This window comes from Melozone crissalis, unplaced genomic scaffold (genome assembly GCF_028551555.1).
Source record: "Melozone crissalis strain CALT ecotype California unplaced genomic scaffold, PUWL_Pcris_2 ptg000005l_1, whole genome shotgun sequence".
In the NCBI taxonomy this organism is placed as follows: domain Eukaryota; kingdom Metazoa; phylum Chordata; class Aves; order Passeriformes; family Passerellidae; genus Melozone; species Melozone crissalis.
Window position 1 is genome coordinate 34,795,396 of NW_026535783.1, and position 21,447 is coordinate 34,816,842.

A 21,447-nucleotide genomic window follows, 5' to 3' on the forward strand; every position below is an offset into this window, starting at 1 on the left:
AGAACATCCCACCTCAGCAGCCCACGTCTAAGAAACAGAGAAATGGACCCAATTTGGACCCTGTTTTATGAGCCCCCCTGGAAGGCTGAAATGAGGGGTATGAGGATTACACCACCATCCCGAGCAGCAGACAGAGAGAGACAGGAATCTGCAATTCACAGGCCCAGCTGGTCATGCCCCAGCTCCTCCACATCAAGCCAGATGGAAGCCCATGTCCTCAGGAGGCAGCAAAGAAGAAGACTGGCAACAGGGGCATTCATGTCAGCAGCAGCAGCCAAGGCCTTGGCTAAGAGGGAGAAATACTGGGAAAATAGCAGAGGCCATAAGCTGTCCCAAGCAAAGGACAAGACAGACAAAAATTGGAGTACTAAGGAAGAGAGTTTTTCCATGCCCTTTCCACATGAGGCAAAGGAAGAGCACTGGGACAGTCAACTACACACACCCACAAACACCAAATTGGATGTGCCAAGGTGGGTCCATAACAGGCCTTCTTATGACCTGCATCTTCTGTTTGGCTTGGACAAAGACATGGATTGGGAGGAAGAATGTTTTTTCAACTTTGAAGGCGATGACATGTGGGATATGAGAGAAAGAATCCCTTCCAGAGAAAACACTTTCTGGCAGGAGGAGTTGTTGGCATGCAATAGGAAGTCATTTGAACGTATCCCACGCACATCTGCACCTACAGCTGTACCCATGCAACAGGCCTCCCTCTTCAGGAGGGCACTCGGTGCTCTGTGCAAGTTGTTCCAGTGCCCTTGCATCACGAGACAGCCAGAGTAATAGCATCCCCCTGCCAGCATCAGGTGGACCTCTGGAGATGGCAGCTGGTCCTAAGCCTGAGCAGAATCCCTGTAAAATCCCAGATGATAAGAGGTCAATGTGTACGTCTCAAACAATATACAGATGGATAGCTGTGGATCAAGCCGAGTATTTTGCTAATAAAAGACAATTGTTGATAATAACCAAGGATTTTTGGTAATAACATGTCATGGGAAAGAATAGGATGTTCTTCTTGAGAAGACAGCCACACAGCAGGCTGTGCTGGCCCAGGCAGAGCAGCACTTTTCCAGGACAAACCTGTTATTGTACCTAAACACGTGAACAAGATGCAGCATTTGACTGTAGGGGGATATTAAGGCCACCCAAAACCCACAAAAGCTTTCAAGAAATCCATTTCCAGAAACATCTGAAAGAATGGACAGTTCATGATGACAAATTTGCACAGCAAGTGGGATACCTGCCTTTAGGGCAGGAAAACCTCTTTATAAAAAGTACCTGCAGTCAAGTCCAGGGGGAATTTCTCATGTGATATTAGACTTGGGGATAAAGGAGATAATTGTTTCCACTCACTCTCCTTGTAACAATTCTGTTTGGCCAGTAAAAAAGCCAAATAGAAAATAGGGATTGACCATTAATTATGGAAAATTAAATGCTAATATTGCACCTTTAACAGCAGCAGTTAACCTTTAACATTGCTGAGTTATTGCCATAGTACAGGAAGGCCATAATACACTTTCACCAAATACCGCAGGGAGACTAGGACTCCTCCATGCTAGCACATTTTATCCTAGCGCAAAAAAATATCTACAATTCCAGCAGATGAGGGGATAATAATATATTGATGATGTATTGATTAAGGGTCCAGACACAGATAAAGTGGGAAATATCCAAAACTATATTATTGAGCACCTTGAAGATGTAGGGTTAAAAGATCCCAGAGGATAAAATTCAGTGCCCTGTTTCAGAGAAAAAAATCTTGGGAAGGGAGGTGCTGCGTCCCTGCTGAGACATTAACCTCAGTGTAGCAAGTAACTGTGCCACAAATAAAAAAGGAGGAAGGTCACCCAAGAAGCTCTGCCCATAGTCTGTCATCTCTGCACTTCTATTCCAATATGGTACCCCTTGACAAAGCACTGAGGGATGTTACCACTCCCAAGCACATACCCCACAGGCCTAATTTGGGACTTTTTCACCCTGTGGCTTGACTTTGGGCCCAGTTCCTGGAAATCAAGATGAACTGGACCCATATCCAACAGGCAGTATTTGTGCAATCTCTCATACCCGCTGCCTGTTAAAGACTATTTTGGTCCCAGAGTATCCCTAAATATAATTTATGGACTATAATGACACCTGGATTTGCAAGATGAGGAACAGTCTTGTACCATTTGGATTAGCTTTGAGATTTAAAATACACCTTATACAGTTATCAGACCACATCAAAGGGCAATAGAAAACACAACATGGCGAATGCATACATCAAGCAACTGGACAAAGTATGCCTCTGGAGAACTCAAATTGCAAGCCCAACAAGTATCAAAAAATGCTTTCACTTTCTTAAAGAACAAGCTGTGTATGGAATTCTGAATTTAGCCAACACAGAATGCTATATAACCATTTATTATGCCTCTACTTCCATTAAGGAAGCATGAGCTAAGATGAAAGAGATAACTGGCTAAATTGCAGAATTGTTTCAACCTATGAAGCCAAATTACTGGTTTAATGGCTGGAGCCCCATGTAGACATCCTGGTTGATGTCTACATTCTGATCATTAGAACTCCTTAGGGTGGGGCTCATGGTTACTGCAATTTGGAATGACGCTGTTAACTGGATTTATTTTCTAAATTATTGGAATGGTAATTGTTTCATACATGATTTATTGAGTTGTCTCTTCTGCTTCATCCTTATTTTCTCCCTCTGTATGGTATGTTCACATTACCACCATGGATGAAGAATGTGATCAAAGACTATGACCACAACCAAAATTTAAGTGCAAAGTGGGGTAAGGAAAGGCTTAATAACATTTGCAGCGTATTCTTTAAGGAAGCACTTACTGGTAGCTATCCTCTGCTTGTACTATCTCCTCTATGACTTTATCTCTCTCTGCCTCCTCCCCACCTCAGTCTTTTTTTCCCCATTCTCTTAATAAGCTTGGTACACAAAGTAAAATTTGTGTTATACCAGTATTTGGTCTCATTTGCACCTTTATTTGAGCAGAGCAGTTTAATATCAAATTGTAACAGTAATTTACTGATAAAAGTCTGTGAGCTTTTTTGGACCCTCTGGCTTTTGTCATCCCTTTCAATCATGAGCATTTATAAGTCTGTGGTGGGACATCACAGTCCCAAGGGAGCAATGTGGGGGGCTTTTTGTGGCCATGTCAATCAAACAGGATGATTTGCCAACCCTCCTCACTTGTGCCCGTTGCTTCTTGAGAGGAAGAGGAGAGCAGGCAAAGCCCACGCCAACAGGCAGAGCAGGAGAACCCCCCTGCTCCTCTTCTATGGGCCAAGCAGAGACCCTGCCCTTAGCCTCTCCCATGCCTCTTGCACCCCAGCTCCTGACCGGCTGGAGCCCAGAAGCAAAGAGGGATCACATCCCAGCAGAGCCACCAAGGTAAACATTCCCCAGGAGTTTTGGGTCGCTGATTAGTTGGTGGACCTGGCAGTTAATGGATGGAATCAATGAACTTAAATGTCTTTTCAATCCTTACTGATTCTATGACATATAGTATGTCATGAGACCGCCTTTAATAATAAATGTGGTCATGACTGAGTCAGGAATGTCTTTTTTGGTTTGGTTTGGTTTGGTTTGGTTTGGTTTTTTTTTTTTTCCCCAGGGGGAAATCTCTGGAATTTACGTAAGTGAAAGAGAGATTTTCCCTGTCCATTCAATGCAGCAATGTTTTTGACCCTTTGTAGGAAATAAATACATCAGCGTGAGAAACAGTTGGGAATAACAAATGGAAATTTTCTGTTCTCTGTGAAAATACATATTATGTTAGACAATAAAATTGTGAGAATAAATACAAATATAGTAATTTACTGCCTTGTTTTGTGAGGAAATTAAATGCAAGAAAATCATGATTCATGAGTAAAGAATTTTACCACCACTCACTTACTTGCACATCTGACATTAAAGTTTTTTAAAGTAGGTATGCATCCAAATCCTCTACTTAGGAAAAGTAGCACAGCCGAGAGCAGTCCTACTCTATATTTAAGGAGCATCATCAGCTTTCCTCTGCCAATATTGATATCACAGCATTTAAAAATTTGTTTATCCTGAATGTTTTGTGAAAAATATTTAAAATTCACTGATTCGCTAGAGAATAAACATTCATTAATTAATAGCAGAAAGCAAACACTCAGAGGGGAAAACCAGAGTTAAAGTGATTTAGTTTAAAAATTCATATGAATATTCATGGCATTATTTTGCCTCAGTTTCTAGTTCTAATGGTGCTGTTTCTCTGAAGACTAATTTAGTTGAGTAGATACATGTTTATGTGTACAGAGGTTCTCAAGTGTTGCATCAATTGTGCTTTTTTTTCCTAGGCATCCAATTCAAACACAAAATTCAAAGGTCTATAATCTAAACATAGATACACACACATATATATATATATATTTCACAGTGGTTTTGCCAGTAAAACTCTCACATAAGTAATTTTATTTTTCTGGAACATACCTTGGAAACATGAAATTACTTGTGGCACAACATATCACTGTCATGCTTTCAAAGTCCCAAATGTTTTGCAAACAGAAGAAGAACTAGCAGACTCACTGCTGGGGCAATACAACCAGATGCTGCCCCTTTTTTATTAAAAGAGAAAAAGAAGTGAAAACCCGTCCAATTTCATTTACAATGTCAGGTTGTGATTCTGTGATTATGAGACCAGACAATTTTTTATGGTATGCTTTTTTCTTACCTAACTGCAAATACTGATTCATTACTGTCCCCAGCTGGCAGAAATGCACACCCATGGGAGGTGGACACTTGAGTCACAGAACCAGAGAATCACAGAATTAACTAGCTGAAACTCAACTGACCTTTAAGATCATTGAGTCCAGCCTATGACCTAACACCACCTTGTCAAACCGCAGCACCAAGTGCCACATCTACTCTTTTCCTAAACATCTTCAGGGACCGTGATTCCACAAACTCTCTGGGCAACCCATTCCAATGCCCAATCATTCCTTCTGTGAAGAACTTTTCCCTAGTGTCCAGCCTAAAATATTTGTCCAATATGTAAAAGGGAGACAAGGATCCCTGAACCTTAAGGTTGTTGTCAAACAGCCCCAGCCAGATGGAGCTTTGACAAGTAATATTACGTCATAAATGTAGTTATCAACCACTGGCTAACTACATGGACAGGCATGGAAACCACAACCCGAGTTACAAAATGTCTTTCAGATTCAGAGGGACTTGAATAAGGGTCTGCATAAAGAGAAAACATGTTTTTCAGAATTCATATGCTGTAAAATTAAGTTCAGGGCTCTTTAGCTACTACTTTGTGCCTACTTGTCTAACCTAGTATTTTTTGGGGTGAGCTTTTTACTTTCACATGAGCTACACAGAACACTGTAGTGTGTCATTCGCTCTTGCAATCTAACATTTTCTCCTTTTGTTTTCCTGGAATCAAGGTCATTTTCATTTCTATAGTTATCTCTTTCAAGGCATGACCAGTGCTAGCTGTATCATGTTTAAGACTGTTATTCTTGCTTTTAAGAAAACCTGATTTGTACTCGATTCTTCTTATTTCCGGTCTCTTTTCACTGATCTCACTGTCACTCTACCTTTGTTAAAAGCACAAACTGCAATGCTCCCCTGTCTACTTTAACATTGTGTCATAATTTAAAGCCACACTTTGGCTTTAAATCCGTAAATCGCTCACTCTTTTCATCTTCTTCATAGAAATATATGCCTTTAAGGAGTCATGAACACTAAAAGTAGAAATATACCAGAAAGTGTTAAAGGCTAATGATTACAAAATTATTACCCTTTTTTCCCTTACTATTTGTTGATGTCAAAGATCTTTATCTTTTCTCAGATGTGTTAAAATAATTACTTTATAAGGAACAGTGGGTCTCCACCTAGTGAAAATACATTATCATATAAACAATATTTTAGAAGTGGGGAAAAAGGTGGCACAAAGTCTAAAAGGAAGGAATTCCTATTAGGAATTCAAAAGATGTGATCTGCTCTGATTTTCACCTTCACTAACGTTCTCAGAAGAGCGTCTGACATTATTTTCAAAAAGGCATGACCTAGATTATTTTCAAAATATTTACTCAAGCTATCCCAAACTCTTGTGACTGGGTGAATATAGTTATGTATCCACAAGTACTCTGCTGTGCAGGGTATCCTCAGAGATAAGGAGAGACCATGTTCTCCAGGTGCCAGATAGCCTCATGGGGCTTTTGCTGAAGCATAACCAAAGCCAATGACTACATCTCTCAACTGCTAGGCCAATAGTTTTTCTGAATTAACTTAAGAGTCTTCTCCAGGCAAAACAATTTTATGATTCCATCACAAAATTCCCTTTTTAACCTCCTACTCAACAATGCAGTATCAGTAAGCCAGATGCTATATGAATATGGAGCACAAAGCAGCAGCTTCTTTCCAACCAGGCTACATTTTTACCATCTAGACAGCCTGGGCACTCTGACCTACGAAAAGGATGTGTTAAAGCCACATCCCTATGCTGGGGATTACTCCTCTGTGTGACTTAGCTTCCCAGCATCCATAAAAAGAAATGGTATAGCTCAGAAGCAAGCCTTGTTCTCAAAATTAAACCTCTAAGTCACACCAACAACCTACTCAGATTTAGCTATCAACTGTCTAGAGGATATATTACTGCTTTATTGATGGGAGAAAAGGGGAAACATAATAGAAATACTTATCAGGTAAAAGGAAGATAGAAGATTCAGCAGCTGGTCCCAAAATGGATACTTTACAGGACTGTGCTGTTTGCTGCTGCCAATGGTAAGTGGCCAGTCAACAGCAAATCCAGCTTGTTATGTGCCCATAAATCTGCACAGGTAATCCCAGCTCTGACTTCTCCAATTCCCTGAGTGCTTAATCACCGAAACTTTCAACTCATAGATGCATTTGTGCGCAAAACACATAAAAAGAACCTAAACAACAATTGACACCACAGCTCTCAGCTACATAACAGACAGACTTCTCTGAGAAAATTGTCATATGTCCACATATTTTATTCATGTGCAGATTGCCAGACTGTGCAGCATTGGTTTTATAGTCTGAAAATTCATTTTGCTTACATGTGAATAGTTTCTTTTTGTGAGAAAGTAATAGGAGAAAACATGATAGTATCTGATTCTCTCTTTGGTTCAGAAAAAACAGTTCAGATTTTAAAAAGTAAAATTAGTGGTGCGATTTGTATAAGAGACGTAAATTTCTGCAGTAAGTGGATATACACTTCTTTCAGAACTTTGTCAAGTGAGTTTTCACACCTTTAAAATAATTGTCATCTGTTAGAAAGTGACATTTCAACTTTAAAGGAGCACTGATCTAAATAAATCAGCTGTTATTGTATTTTTGTCTGCAGACATCTGAACTATGTAAGTTTGTTGTTGAAACAGGAAACCCACTTTAGCTAGGCTAGAGCTAGACAATGAGACTTGAGGGCTGTTTCATATGGACACACTGAGCATCTGATAAGAAGATATCAAAACCCACGGTGGTTAGGAATGTACTGCTCAAAGTGGCATAATATACATAACAGTACATCAATTTCTCTTAAATGGAGTTTTTCAGAACATCAAATTAAAATTAAATATTCTGGAAAACATAACAACACGTGCATGTTTGATTTTGCCTCCTAATGTACAGCCTAGTTTATGATGCCAAAGCAAAATTTTAATGGTTTGACTAAAGGGAATAAGCAACAGAGAATTATGCAACTCTCTACGCCCTGATACACTGAGGATATTTGCAGGTTCTACTATATCAGTGTCTAAGTAGCTATAATCCCTTTCTCTTGGTTTTTTTTTTTTTTTCTTAAAGTACCTCTAAACTAAAGTACCTGTTAACTAAGGTTTACAATACCCAAAAGAATGCAGTATTTAACTACACATCTTAAACATCATTTTCAAAATCCCAAGTTCTTGAATGAAGAGATGTGGTAGCACCCCAACAAGCAGTCCTACCAGGTCAGTGATTGGTATCAGTTGAAGAAAGAGTCTCCTTAGAAGAACTGAATGGGAATCAGGTTTTTCTATAGCCCAGAAATTTCAAATATTGTATGTTTATTCAGAAGGCAATTAAAGCAAGAAAGAAAAATGAAAACTGAAAAAGAAACCACCATGAGATTCAAGGTCAAATCTAGCATAAAGTTACAATTCAGGAAAATCAAAAAATAATTCTAGCTTCTTTATCAACATTTTGACTTCTATTTTTTCGAATGACAGTACCACATGAAAAATTCAAAATTTTAATTTCACTTTATCATTAATAACAAATAGAGTTCAATCAAAGCTTTTAAAACTCCAGAAATCTTCAGGCTAGCTGTAACCCACCACTTGCTCAATTTCAAGCCAGCACTAATTCATGTCTTACCTTCAAGCTGCTATTTCACATCAAACATATCTGCAATTCAAATGTGGCATTTTTTCAGTAGGACCCTTGTGGATTGATGCTAATATTAGTTTTAAACTGAGCAGAGCTTGAGAAAGTGTTATCACACCATTAGAGCAATAACACAGATCTCTGATTAGTAGAAGACAGCAATAAGCCAACAAATATTATTTTCATGTCTCTTCGTGCACTGGGGAATTTTAGAGAAAGAGACCTTGCAATATTATTGCCCATACCAAAATTTTTGAGGGGGATGAATTACATGTATCAGCAGAGAATTTAAAATACTCATACCTGAAAACGAAACCACTAGTTCAGGCTGAGGTAGAAAATACTTTTGGTCACTTCTAACACTGAGTAAAAGCATCAATTTCTTATTTGCCTTAAAAAGGGTGAGATTAAAATATACAGTCTAAGAAATCCAAACTCTTCAGCAACAGAAACATATATTCTGTTAGATTTACCGTCCACTGTTCTCCAGAAAGCTGAAAAATAAACTTGTTTTGTTCTTTATTTACTCCATCTGACAAGGCAATGCTCTTCTTGAGCTGAGGATTCTTTCCATGGGTGTCCAGGTTCTTCTTGTTGGTGTCCACAAAGCCATTCTTGAGGTATTTTGATTGAGGAATACCTTTCTTACGGCACTCTAGTATAAAATTCCATTCCTGTTTTATCCTGAAATAGTACCAAAAAATGCTCATGTGAAAAAAACATGGCAGGTAAGTTCTAAAGTTTAATCTGTGTTTGCAGAAGTACTTAATTAAATATAATTATTCTTCTAAGGTATTGACTATTTTTTATATATGTATACTAAGAAAATATGCATTTCCTGGAGTTACGCTAAGATTTTCTAGACTTACATACAGATTTCAAGTGATCAGGATTTCATTCACTGACTATAAAACAGTGAGACCCAGAGAATAACAGAAAAGTGGAGACAGAGCAAACTCTTACAGAAAAGAGCAAAAATTATACCCTTTATTTTGGTAGGATAGGAAATATATTCTCACAGAACAAATTACATGCATAAACAAAATCAAGTTTCTGGTGATATAGGAAAACATTTTCTTTGGGGAAAAAAATATATGAAGTGCCTTTTTCCCCTGCCCTTTCTGGGTCAAGTATAATGATATATTTTAATTTTTACACCAATATCTTCTTAGAAGGTAAAGCTCAAAGTTATCACATGCCAACTGATTTCAGATTCAGTTTCAGTGTAGCTTCTACATCACCTCCACAGCAACCTTTTTCTCATAGCTTCAGGTGCAAATTCAATTTGGTATAATTAAGCATTGTCAAGAGTTCATGCTTTTAGTTAGGAGAGATTTATTTCAGTTTAGTCAATTAAAGAACTGGTTGATTAACTAAAACAAGCCTTTCTTACACCAAAACAAGACTCTGCAGGGTCCCTTGTCCCTTGTGTCATAAATCTGACTTCACACTTTGAATTCCATATCCTGTGGTACATAAGACTCATTTATGCCATCTCCATCCTCTGACAGAAACTTTAATCTAAAGGATTGAAGAAAACTGAGAGCTTAAGGAGGACACAAAGTTCAGGATAAAGTAGCCCTAGAGAAAGCAAATGCGTTATGTCCCAGAAAGAGAAACACATGCAAATTTATTAAGTTCAAATAGAAAGTAACAAAATTTTTACACATATTACCACTTAATCATGGGGTTCTTCTCTACAATGCTAGGATGTAAAAAAAAAAAAAAAAGTCACATGAAACAGAATCATGAAATAATAGAATTATTTGGGCTGGAAGGGATGCTGAAGATCATCTATTTCCAACCCCACTGCCATGGGCAGGGACACCTTCCACTAGACCAGGTTGCTCAAGTTCTCCCCTCAGCCACAAATGAACCTTGAACACTTCCAGGGATGGGGCATCCATAGTTTCTCTGAGCAACTTATTTCAGTGCCTCATCTCCCTCTCAGTAAAGAATTTCTTCCTAATATCTAGTCTAAACTTACTCTCAGTTTGAAGGCATTCTCCCTTGTCTTGTCACTACAGTCTCTGACAGAGAGACTCTCTGGCTTCCTTGTAGCCCCTCTTCAGATAATAGAAGGTTGCTATGAGATCTCCAAGTAACTTTCTCTTCTCCAGGCTGAACCACCCAAAGTTTCTCAGCCTGTCTTCACAAGTCCTCTTATCACAAGCTCCAGTCCTCTTATCAATTTCATGGCCTCCTCTGGACTTTCTCAAACAAGTCCATATTGTCTTTATTTTGGGGGCTCCAGAGCTGGATGTGGAGTCTCACAAGAGCAGAGCAAGGGAATGGAATCACCTCCCCTGACCTGCTTTTGATGCTCAGGAGGCAGCTGCTTTCTGGACTGTAAACACACATTGCTGGCTCATATTTAGTTTTTTCTCAAATATCACCTGCAAGTCTTCTCAGGACTGCTCTCAATCAATTCCATGCTTAGCCTGTAATATGTCTGGGATCACCTCAATGCAGGTGAAGCACCTTGCATTTCACTTTGTTGAATTTCATGAGTTTTGCACAAATCCACCTCTCAAGCCTGTCAAGGTCCCTCTGGGTGGCATCTCTTCCCTCCAGCATGACTGCAGCACACAGCTTGGTGTTGTCAGTGAATTTGCTAAGGGTACCCTTGATCCCACTGTCCATGTTGCCAAAGCAGAGATACTGAGCAGCCTTGGCCCCAGCGCTGACTCCTGAGGGACACCACTCATTACTTGGTCATTGGTCCACTGCCCACAACACTTTGCATGCAGCCCCCCAGCCAGGACTTTATCCACCAGAGGGTCCATCCCTCAGATCCATGACCCCCTATTTAGAGTCAAACATGGCATGCGAGACAGCATTGAACATTTTGCATAAGTCCAGGTAGATGATGTCAATTGCTTTGCCCCTGTCCACTAATGTCATGGTTCCATCATAAAAGACTCCCAGATTTGTCAGGATTAAAACCAGAATGTCTGGTTTTAAGCCACATGCAAGAAACCCATTGCAAACTTAGGTGAAAGAAGCTTGTCTCAAAATCTTGTTGAAATAAATTATTTTCGGACACTCATAACAAGATATGAAACCGCAGTGTAGAGCACTCTTATGGAAATATAGTAGCACAGATTAAAAGTCATAGATGACCTAATGCTCTCCAAAAAAGTCTTTAGAGAGCAAAACTGCATGCCTAGATAGAAAGGTATTGAGACAGTTGTACATATTGTGGCACTTACAGAAATCTCAGGGGATTTTGGAGAGACTTGGAAGCAGAGAGCACAGCAGTGGTAAAGACACAGAGCACAGGAACACACTGCAGGCACTTTCTACACTTTTGGAAAATACATATAACCATTTATTAGAGAAGCAAGCCTGAGGGACCACCAGAGGAGAGTTTCAAGGAGCAGCACGCTACACATGGAACATAAGAGAACTGCAGAAAGCCCCTTCTGTAACAATGACTGCAATGCACTGTAAGTGATATCTTTATCAAGGGAAAGCACAGAAAAGCACCTTCTACAAATATTTCAGGAGGTGAATTAACAGTGAGGTTGGTTAAAAGGTAGCTCGCTGGATAAAGTGTTGACAGACTATAGGAAGACAGGACAAACTCAGACTAAGCTCATTCTAATGAAAAGACAGTAAGGATCCCTTTGTCCCTTATTTCAAAAATTACAGAAATATTTTTTAAAAGATAAAATTTTATTTACCTTCAAATGAAAAAAATTGGAAAGACACATGAGCTCTGATAAACATCAAAAAAGCAAATGAAGTTACTGCAGGTATACAAATGAGTAGGAAAAGGATTTGCAGCATATCAGATTAAGGAAGTTTCACAAAGATGATGGGAATAACTTCTCAAAATATGAAAGGAGCAATAAAGGAATAGTTATAGAAGTTATTGATAGCTGCAGAAATGTTATTCATTCTTGGCTTCAGTTTTCATTAGAGAGATCAAGATCTACTTCACAAGTCAACATCTGGAAGAATTCCAGGTGTTAAAAAGTATCAGTAGGGGAGGTGTGAGAATACTAAAATATATTTGAAATAAATCTCCTAGTTTCTCTCAGTGTCTACTGCATTGTGGAATGTTTCATACCACAGCAAGCTGTGATATATAAGTGAGTTAAGAAAAAATAGACTGGACCGACAGAAAACCATTCAGTCCAGGGAGCCCCTAGAGTGAACTAAAGGTGTTAGCACAGTCAAGATGTTAGCGCAGTCAAGGTGTTAGCACAGTTCACCAGCTGTTCACAATATCTCAACAAATATTGTCTGAGTTTACTTAATACAACAAAACCAAGAAAATAGGTTAAAGCAGATACAGCTCTTTAGCCCACACTGTGATATGTAACCAAGTTGTGGCTAATATTTCTGAATTTTCTGAGGGAGAAATATCCAAATATCTGATACCACCAAGCCCTGCTAAGGGTATCCCCACCAGCTGTAGTCTAGAAGTGCTGAGATGACAGAGTTTTCCATACCAGAAGACATGATAGTTCAAAAACCTTTCAGATGCTTTGACATATAAGGCAATTCAATTTTTAGTGTTGATTTTAACAATCTGTCATTTGTACTACAGAAAATATCAACACAACTGAGTGTGGATATTGCAATAGCAAGAGGTTGCTAGGAAAAGCTACCAAACAATAGTTCCATATACTATATGGAAAAATAAACAAGACACAAAACACCTACTCATATTTTGTTTCCAAAACTTGTGTACCAGTGAGTATAGCTATATAGATATAAAAGCTCTGTAGGGCTAGGAGGTGAAGTGGTATGGGGAAGGTGTTAACTGAATTTCAAGGAAGAGAGAAAAATTATCTGAACAAATAAGGGGCAGGAGCCATAAGGATCATAGGATCAAACGAGTAGAATTCCTTTTATCTAAAATATTCCAGATTTTACTTACAACTGCTGTTCTGCTCTTTTTGACATTCTCCAGTCCTCCAGATAAAGTTTTCTGTCCTTCTCTGAAGCTTAATTCTGCATTACTACCCTCTCATTTCCATGGAATTCCTTCATTTTCTATCAAAGCAATAAATATTTCACTCAGTGCATACTTTAGTGCACTGAAAAAAAATGCACAAAGTGCAATACAAAATGGGGAATTTTGTGTTCACTGCTCTTCTTTCAAGCCCAAAAAATGACTGGCTCATTCCTGGCAGTATAAATTCTAAGAATGTTAGAAACTTAAACAGAAATAAGAGGTCTTAATAAAAAAGTAAGTAAATAAAAAAATAAAGTAAGCTGCATTAATAAAGTAAAAGGTAAGCTGCATTACTACTCATAAGTGCTGGCTCTGTCAGGTAGACCCCAGGAACACTAGAGTAGAGCGCTCAGAGGGTCTAAAATTTTACTCTCTCAAAGCAAGGAATTTAAAAAGTGCTAAGAAGGGAGTTACATTAAAGCAGGAAAAACAAACTGCCCTCTGACAGTCTGCTGATAACATGTATAAAACACAAAAGTCAGGAGGTCATTGCTAGCCAAAATATATACAGCAAAAATGGTTGTTAAGCAAATCAGTCCGTGATTTACCTCAGAAGAAAGATAGGGGTTAAAAATCAAATCTACTAGGGAACTCAGCATGTATATTGCACACTGATATGGAAATCCTGTGTCAAATTTTCTCTTTACTTGTACATTAAGTTATGGTAACATGCTCTGTTAGGCTTTTAAAGAATGCAGGTATCATATACAAGCACATTTAGAACAGATGGAAGGTGAATTAATAATGGAGCTACGAAAGTGCATGATTTTGTACAGTACATCTCAGAATGAAAACATTATATTTCCCATGGGCAAAGAGTCTAATAATTTACAACACCTGGCTTTACCCTCAAGTTACATACCACCCAAATTAATCACTATGAGCCTTACTGGCCCAGAGTTGCAAATTATATCAAGCCAGTGTGTATCATGAAGAAAAGATGACAAAGCTGTAAATTTGCAGGTTCTGTTGAGACCAAACCAAAGGGATCTATTTGGTTACATGGCTGTCATTCTGCTCTGTCATTGTCCAAAAATTGAGATGATGGTACTTTTTAAAGGATCATTATGAAAATAAATACCTTTTAAAATCTTCATTTAGTGACAATCCTCAAATTATACAGAATTTTCACCATTTTTGTCATATCAGGAGGCTGTTACGTGAATCTTTAGGAAAGATATCTAAAAGAAAAGGCATCTAAACCATTGAGGCAAAAAGAAAAGAGATATTCACACAAATAAAATAATCTTTTAATTACTAATATACATTTAAGAAGTAATATTTGGTCTTGGCACTTTAAAGACTCCTAATATTCCAGAAAGACATTTCCACATATGACAAATAAGTTAAAAAACCTCAGCTCTCCTGAAGTTTATATTCTTTTAATACTATTTAACAATAAAATATTTTCATCTTCCTCTAGGCCTCGATCAAGCAGTTAAAGTCAGATTAAAAAAAAAAGCCACAATTATTTTCAATAGTAAGAAAAATGAAGGCACTAAAGTCAAGCCTAATTTAGGTGGGATTATGAATACGAGAAATATTTTTCTTGGACAAAGGGCCCAGATGAGATGTAAGGCTCCAACTTAGCTAACTATTATAGTATTTCCTCTTCAATCATACAAATAGTTCCCCTAATTTTAAAAAAGGCTGGTTGCATGCTGCTTATGTTTGTCAAAAACAAAAGGAACGTTAAGTTTCATACCTATATATCTGTAACACAAAAGCACACCTGTCACTAACGCAGATGTATGTGGTATAGAGAAATTTTACTCTGGCAAGTTATTTTCCAATATATTGCCTTTTTACAGTAAGCTTTCAGGACAATATGTTGCAGTTATGAAACAAGATCAGCAGGGAAACAGAAGATTCAAGTATTTTCATTTTGGTTAGTGCTGTGTTCCTCTTCAGGTAATCATTTCCCAAATGCTACTTCACTATTGGAGTGGACCTTCAGAAGATTCACAGCATATATTTTTCATTATTATTGTACATATTTCTTTTCAAGGACATGGTAGTTCCCTTCTTGAAATTTTATTTTCTCCAGCAAAAAAATGGATCTAATCAACCTGATGCAAAGAATTACTCTACAATAATCCCAGTGATTGGACCCTTCAAAGGAGCAACCAATTTGGAAAAGAAGTGTGCATGGGTAGGGATTTCAGAGCCACCAAAGCAAATGAGGAGTAACTGAGTTTCTTTCAATTGCTCTTCCTTCAGCAGGTGTACTCTGCTCAATGTCTGACTTGGAGGAAAGCTGTGATTCCTAGGTAGGGAAAGGAAGTTTCGTTAGATGGCACTCTTTCCTCTAAGCCAGGGCACAAGAATTGACTGGGACACTACATGGTGATATCAGTTTAGAACTCCTGAGCAATGTTTAAATCAGAGTCACTAGCTGCACAGGATCATTAAATAATCCTATGGAATTTTTAGAAGACCATCAAAGTAGAACTGGAGCTCAGCCCAGAATAATATTCCTGATGGATGAGTAACATTTGCTTCAAATTCAATTGGATTGATTCAATTTCAGTATCACTGCCAGGCTCTTCCATGCAATTTAAAGGATTGTGGCTGAACATCAGCTTTTGTCTTACAATGCACTGCTGTGCATTACTTTAGACACATGGTCTGTATGCACAAGTGCCTACAAACAAAGGCAAATAACACAGTGTTTTTATTAGTGCTGAAAATCAAAACCAAAACTGTTAACTGCAATTTGTGTTTGCGGCCAAGAGACTGCCAGCTCCAGTTTTAGACTAGCTTGGAAAAAGTTCTGCATTGGGTATTGAGTAGGAGAATAAAGATAAACATAACAAATGAAATCTTAGTTAAGGTATAAATAGAGTTATAACACTGAAGTTTGGCAGAGTGATAGAGACATATATTTTTAATTAAACTTGTAAACTCTCGGGGGGAAAGAAAAGTCAGTCTGCCAGCAAAGTGTAGTTTTCTTGTTGCTTTTTATTTTTAATCTTCAAGAGATATATAACTCAAAAAATAATACATGCACATTGACTTACATACACATAGCCAGACTTAGAGAAGAAATTTTTGAAGAAGAGACAGCGGAAGAAATAGCTGAACAAACTTTTATTTTTGCTGCATGTTTGTTGGTGGACAGAAAAGACTGTGCCAGTTCACAGCAAAGATTTAGATAGCTAATCTGGGCAAACAGCTCTGGCATTTCCTCACTGAGATGTTTAATTTGTTAGCCTTCAGATTTATCTTACCTACTTCTCACACAAATAGCAAACATGTTGCCATCCCTCAAAAAAAAAAAAAAAACTAACTATAAACATTCTTCTTTTTTCCCTAAAAAAAAGGAAAAAAATGATAAAAGAAAACAAGTAAAAAAGAAATCTCAATGAGGAAAATCATCATACCACATCAAGGTCATCAAGCATTCAGGACTTTGGGGAACAATAAAAGATGGCTTTAACATAAGATCACCACTACAAAAATCTAGAAGATTAAATATAAAATAGTGCTATAAATACATGCTTCTTTCCATAATATGCACTTCCATAAACATAGAAAATCTCAGGACAGTGCACAATTTTTTTATCAGTTTGTGGTTCATATCCTATGAGAGATTTTTAATGGACTTGTCTGACAGGACCAAGAAGATAAAATGAAAATAAGCCTACCCAAAACTGTTCCATTTCTTTTTGTTTTATATTCAGTTGTTGGTTTACATGTGTTCTTTAAACTGCCACACTTTCACAGTCCCACAAAACCAAAGAGGAAAAAAAGGACCTAATTAAGTCCATAAAGAAAATTTACCTGATCCCAGTACCTCAGAAGGCCAGTATTCTCAGTAGTTGGTTGTCCAGAATTAGCTTTCACTGGCCAGTTGCTTAAACATCTACCTTGTAAACAAATCTTTACAAGACCTCACCATTAATGTTCAGCTGAAGCATTTCATTCGTTTGTGGGATTTTCCTCTGAAGAAAATCTTCTGTCAAAAATTATCTTACAACTTACAGTTTAATGAGGCTACATGAACTAAATTACCTTGCCCCAAGGCAAACAGAGGTCCCTAGAGGCTGACTGGGAATTTGTCCTCAAATAATACGTACTACATTTCACTGCATATTATCAGGTCATTTTACATAGTAGCACAGTATATAAAGGAACTGCACAATCTCAAAGGCATTAGCAAATTATAACCTCTTTGAGGAAAAATGTTTAAAAAAACCCCACAAAAACAGAAACAAATACCAAAAAAAACCAAACCAAAACAAAACAAAACAAAAAAAAAAAAACCATAAAGGCCAGATTCCAAACTCTGCTGCATGAGTGTATTTGCAGAGAAACTCTATTAATTTCAACACTAATTAAGAATTCACTCTGACTTCTGACAAAAGTGAATATCTAGAGCCTCAAATGCTAGAATGTAGTCTTCATTTCAGGAAAGTCCCCTCTCTAAATATCTTTTGGGAATAATCATTTTGGATCAAAAGTACTTTCTTACTGTGGCACAGTATGAACTTGCATTGATTTCAGTGGACCTACCCGACAATAGTAAAATTTTAATCTCTGAGTATGATACCTGAATTTAGTCAATGTAGAACTCCATAAAATAATGAAATCTATTTATACATGGAAACATTACTTCTATTATTTAATTAGAAATACAATTTTATCTATACTTTCAAGCTAAAAATCAGCAAAGTGTTCTCATATTTTTGGTCCAACATTTGAGAGCACTGAAAAGCACATAAGAAATAACTTGTGAGCTGACATTTAGGACCTAAATGCCAGTGGTCACTGCACACCTCATAAAACAAAGAGGATTTTCTTTTAACTGAATTTGGCATATTATTACTAATATTCTTATTACTTTGACCATTATTCTATCAGCTTTGACCATTCTACAAGGCCTGCACCATGAGAATGAACATGAACTTTGCCATTTGTTTCAGTGGGTGAAATACTGATCACTCATACTCAGGAGACAAAGTCTAATGTATTTCCTCCTTTTTTTTCCAGGAGATCTACAAGTAGAACTAACTGGAAAGCAATCTGAGTACATGAAGACACACAACTAAACAAAGTACAATACATAAATTGCAATTATTTAAAGGAAGAAAAATATCCTTTGCACATGCAGCGGGTGCACCTGGGAACTCTTATTTCTGTGCATTATAGCTCAAATTTCCTATCTTTGAGTGGTATGGGAAGATAAGAGAATTAATTTGGACTTCATTAGTAGGAAAAAGGCAGAAAAAGTGGTGAAGCTCCACTCTTTCACGTAAAAGTGTGTCTAAAATAATTAACTACAGGCAGAAAAAAACAGGGCGAATGCATTGGTTTCATGGAAAAGACAAGTCACTATAAGAGCTTATTCTTAACATATTCTTAACCGACAAAAGCCATGGGAGCTCAAATTAGCTATCTCAGAGGACATAAGGCTACTCTTATTCCCTCTTACAGAGAGAACTTACCATGCATCATTTGCTTTTGTACTAGTGAACTCAAAAGTTATCTTCTGCACCACAGAAAAGCAAAACCAAAAAAAAAAAAAAAGTGGCAGGGGAATTTTGACATGTTGTCCACATTAGGACAGAAATAAGGTTTGATCAAGTTGAATCCCAAGTCCTTTCACTTGTGCTTTCTACCATAAGGGAAACAGCAAACATCCATCTCTCAGCTGTCATGGCTTAACCCCAAATGGTAACCAAGTACCACACAGACATTTTCTCCCCAGCACCCCCAGTATCTGCCTGGGCAGAAGAATCAGGATAAAAAAGTAACACTTCAGCATTGAGTTAAGAATAGTTTAATAATAGAAACAAAGTAAAATATGATAATAATATTAATATTCATTGCAATAATAATAATGAAAAGAGAGAAAGAAAACCCAAGATAAATAAATTATGTCAAATACAACTGCTCATGACCTGCTGACACACTCCTTGTTGATTTCTGAAGAGCAAAATCACTCTCTTCTGGTCAATTCCACCAATTTATATAGTGAGAAGAAAGTTCTATGGTATGGAATATCAAGTTCAGGTCAGCTGTCCTGGCTGTGCTCCCTGCCAGCTCTTTGTTCAGCCCCTCACCAGCAGAGAATGAAACGCTGGAAAGTCCTTGGCTTAGCATAAGCACTACTTAGCAACAATCCAAACAGCAGTGCGTTATCAAAATTATTCTCATACTAAATCCAACACACAGCACTGTACCAGTTACTAAGAAGAAAACTAACTCTATCCTACTTGAAACCAGGACACAGCTCACACCAAAATGAATGCTTATCCTTGCTAGAGAGTTCAATCTGAAGGGTGAACTTCTTTTTTCCTTTTTTTTCTTCTGTTTTTGTTAGGATTACAGTTTTTATTGTAAGCTTTGGTAGAGGTGGGAAAACCAAGACTGTTGCTATGGCTGTTTTGAAGTGAAAGGTCCCACGGAAAGGACGGTCAGACTCTGTGTTATCCTGGTCTCCTCCTGCTCTGTCGCCAGTGCAGCTGCCCTGGCAGTGAGAATCCACTAGTGAGGGTGTCCTGAGAGCGCTGAAACACCACTCAAAGGTTCAATGCAATTGTGCTCTTAAACAAGGGCACTGTTTTACCCTGTGCGTTTTATCTTTAAAACAGAACGTGATTTCTATTTTTTTCTCTTCTCAGAGGGAGGAAATTGATAAATCCTATGTTTTCAAACTTTCCAATGCAGTTTAATATTTAACAGTGTCTTATGGGAAACAAAATATTGTTTAAAGAAAATATAAATTCAGTATAATAAAAGCAATAAAATTATCATTGGGTATAAGCACTGTAATCAAAGTCTTCTTTAATACCCCAAGAAAAAATAACATAATAATTCTTATTCTCTTTGATACTACCTATTCAGATGCAATTGAATATGTCCACTTCTTTTACTCCTTTTCTTTCTTCTCTCAACACAATAAAATATGTAAAGTATCTCTTAGTACTGAAACCTGTGAGCATATGTTCACTAAATCTATAATTTCTACTTTTATGCAGTATATTAAAAGAGAAAGGTACAAAAATATGTTATTTTTCTCTTCAATTTATGTCTATGGTAAACAATAAAATATATCATTAATATAGCATGATCTACATAGGAAAGAGCAGAAACTAATGAAACATAAGTATTGTTTGTGCTGCATTTCTCTAACTATCACATGAGGAAAGGAAGTAAGATGTCACTGAAATGAAATCCAAACCCCTAAATTTTAATAATCAACAATTATTTTTTAGTATATTTATCATATTTGTTACATATATTTCTATTTATTATATTTAGTATATGGCAATGTTAGTGGATACTAAGAACATATTTGGTTAAAATTAATAACACAAAAGTTGTCTTACTTCTCCAATGCACTTTGTTCTAATCTTTCTTTCTCCTTCCTCTGACGTTCTTTGCTCTTCTTAACTCGAGTTTCCCACAGTCCTCTTATGACAGAAAAGTCAAAAATTATCACCTGATGCCCCATATTGTTGACATTAAGCTTCTCCTGCAAAAGCAAACCAATTCTTCAGAAAAAGGAATAATGAGAAAAATAAAGCTCCAAACTATCAGGTTTCATTAAAATTGTCTGGGGAAAAGAGCTGAAGTCATAAGAACTATTAACATAGTACGATTCCCATCTTGTCCGATTTATCAAGGGTTTTGTGCTGGCAGTAATCAATGTAGCATACATCAATGTAGCATACAACGTAGCATACAATTCATTTCTACATAAAATCCATGGCAACAGCTACACATTGAATTTTCCTTACATTTTTTCCTTTTCAAGATAAAGACAGAGTTGCAAAAAAATTACTGATTTGATTAAGTAACACTGATGAAAATAGCTTTAAAGGCTTTGCATTTTTAATAATTTCTGTGACTAATATTAAAATGAATGCTCATAAAGAATTTATTCATTTTAAATCATGCAAAAGCACTTCATCTGGAGTTGTTGTGTATTGATCTTTATGACCTCAAGCCATCCTGTTTCAATGGAATTTGTGAAATTCCTGCGTTCCCATAAGTATCTGCTTATCTGTGAAAGGCATCAAAAGACCAGCCCCACAACACACAAAAAAATTCACCTAAGGCAGGAGACACAGGGAAGGTTTGGTGAACAAATCATGGTCCCCAC

General features: G+C 37.3%; 1 protein-coding gene across 1 annotated transcript in view; it reads right to left on the reverse strand.

The window, feature by feature from the left end:
- The window catches only part of LRRC2 (leucine rich repeat containing 2), a 65,100-nt gene extending 44,304 nt beyond the window's left edge, over positions 1–20,796 (reverse strand). Inside the window, exons 1-2 of the mRNA XM_054288453.1 lie at positions 20,672–20,796; positions 8,842–9,052 (exon numbers count right to left, since the gene is read on the reverse strand). Of these exons, the coding sequence (XP_054144428.1) occupies positions 8,842–9,052; positions 20,672–20,796 (336 nt within the window). The remainder of the gene's footprint in view (positions 1–8,841; positions 9,053–20,671) is intronic.
- Between the last annotated feature and the right edge of the window lie 651 nt (positions 20,797–21,447).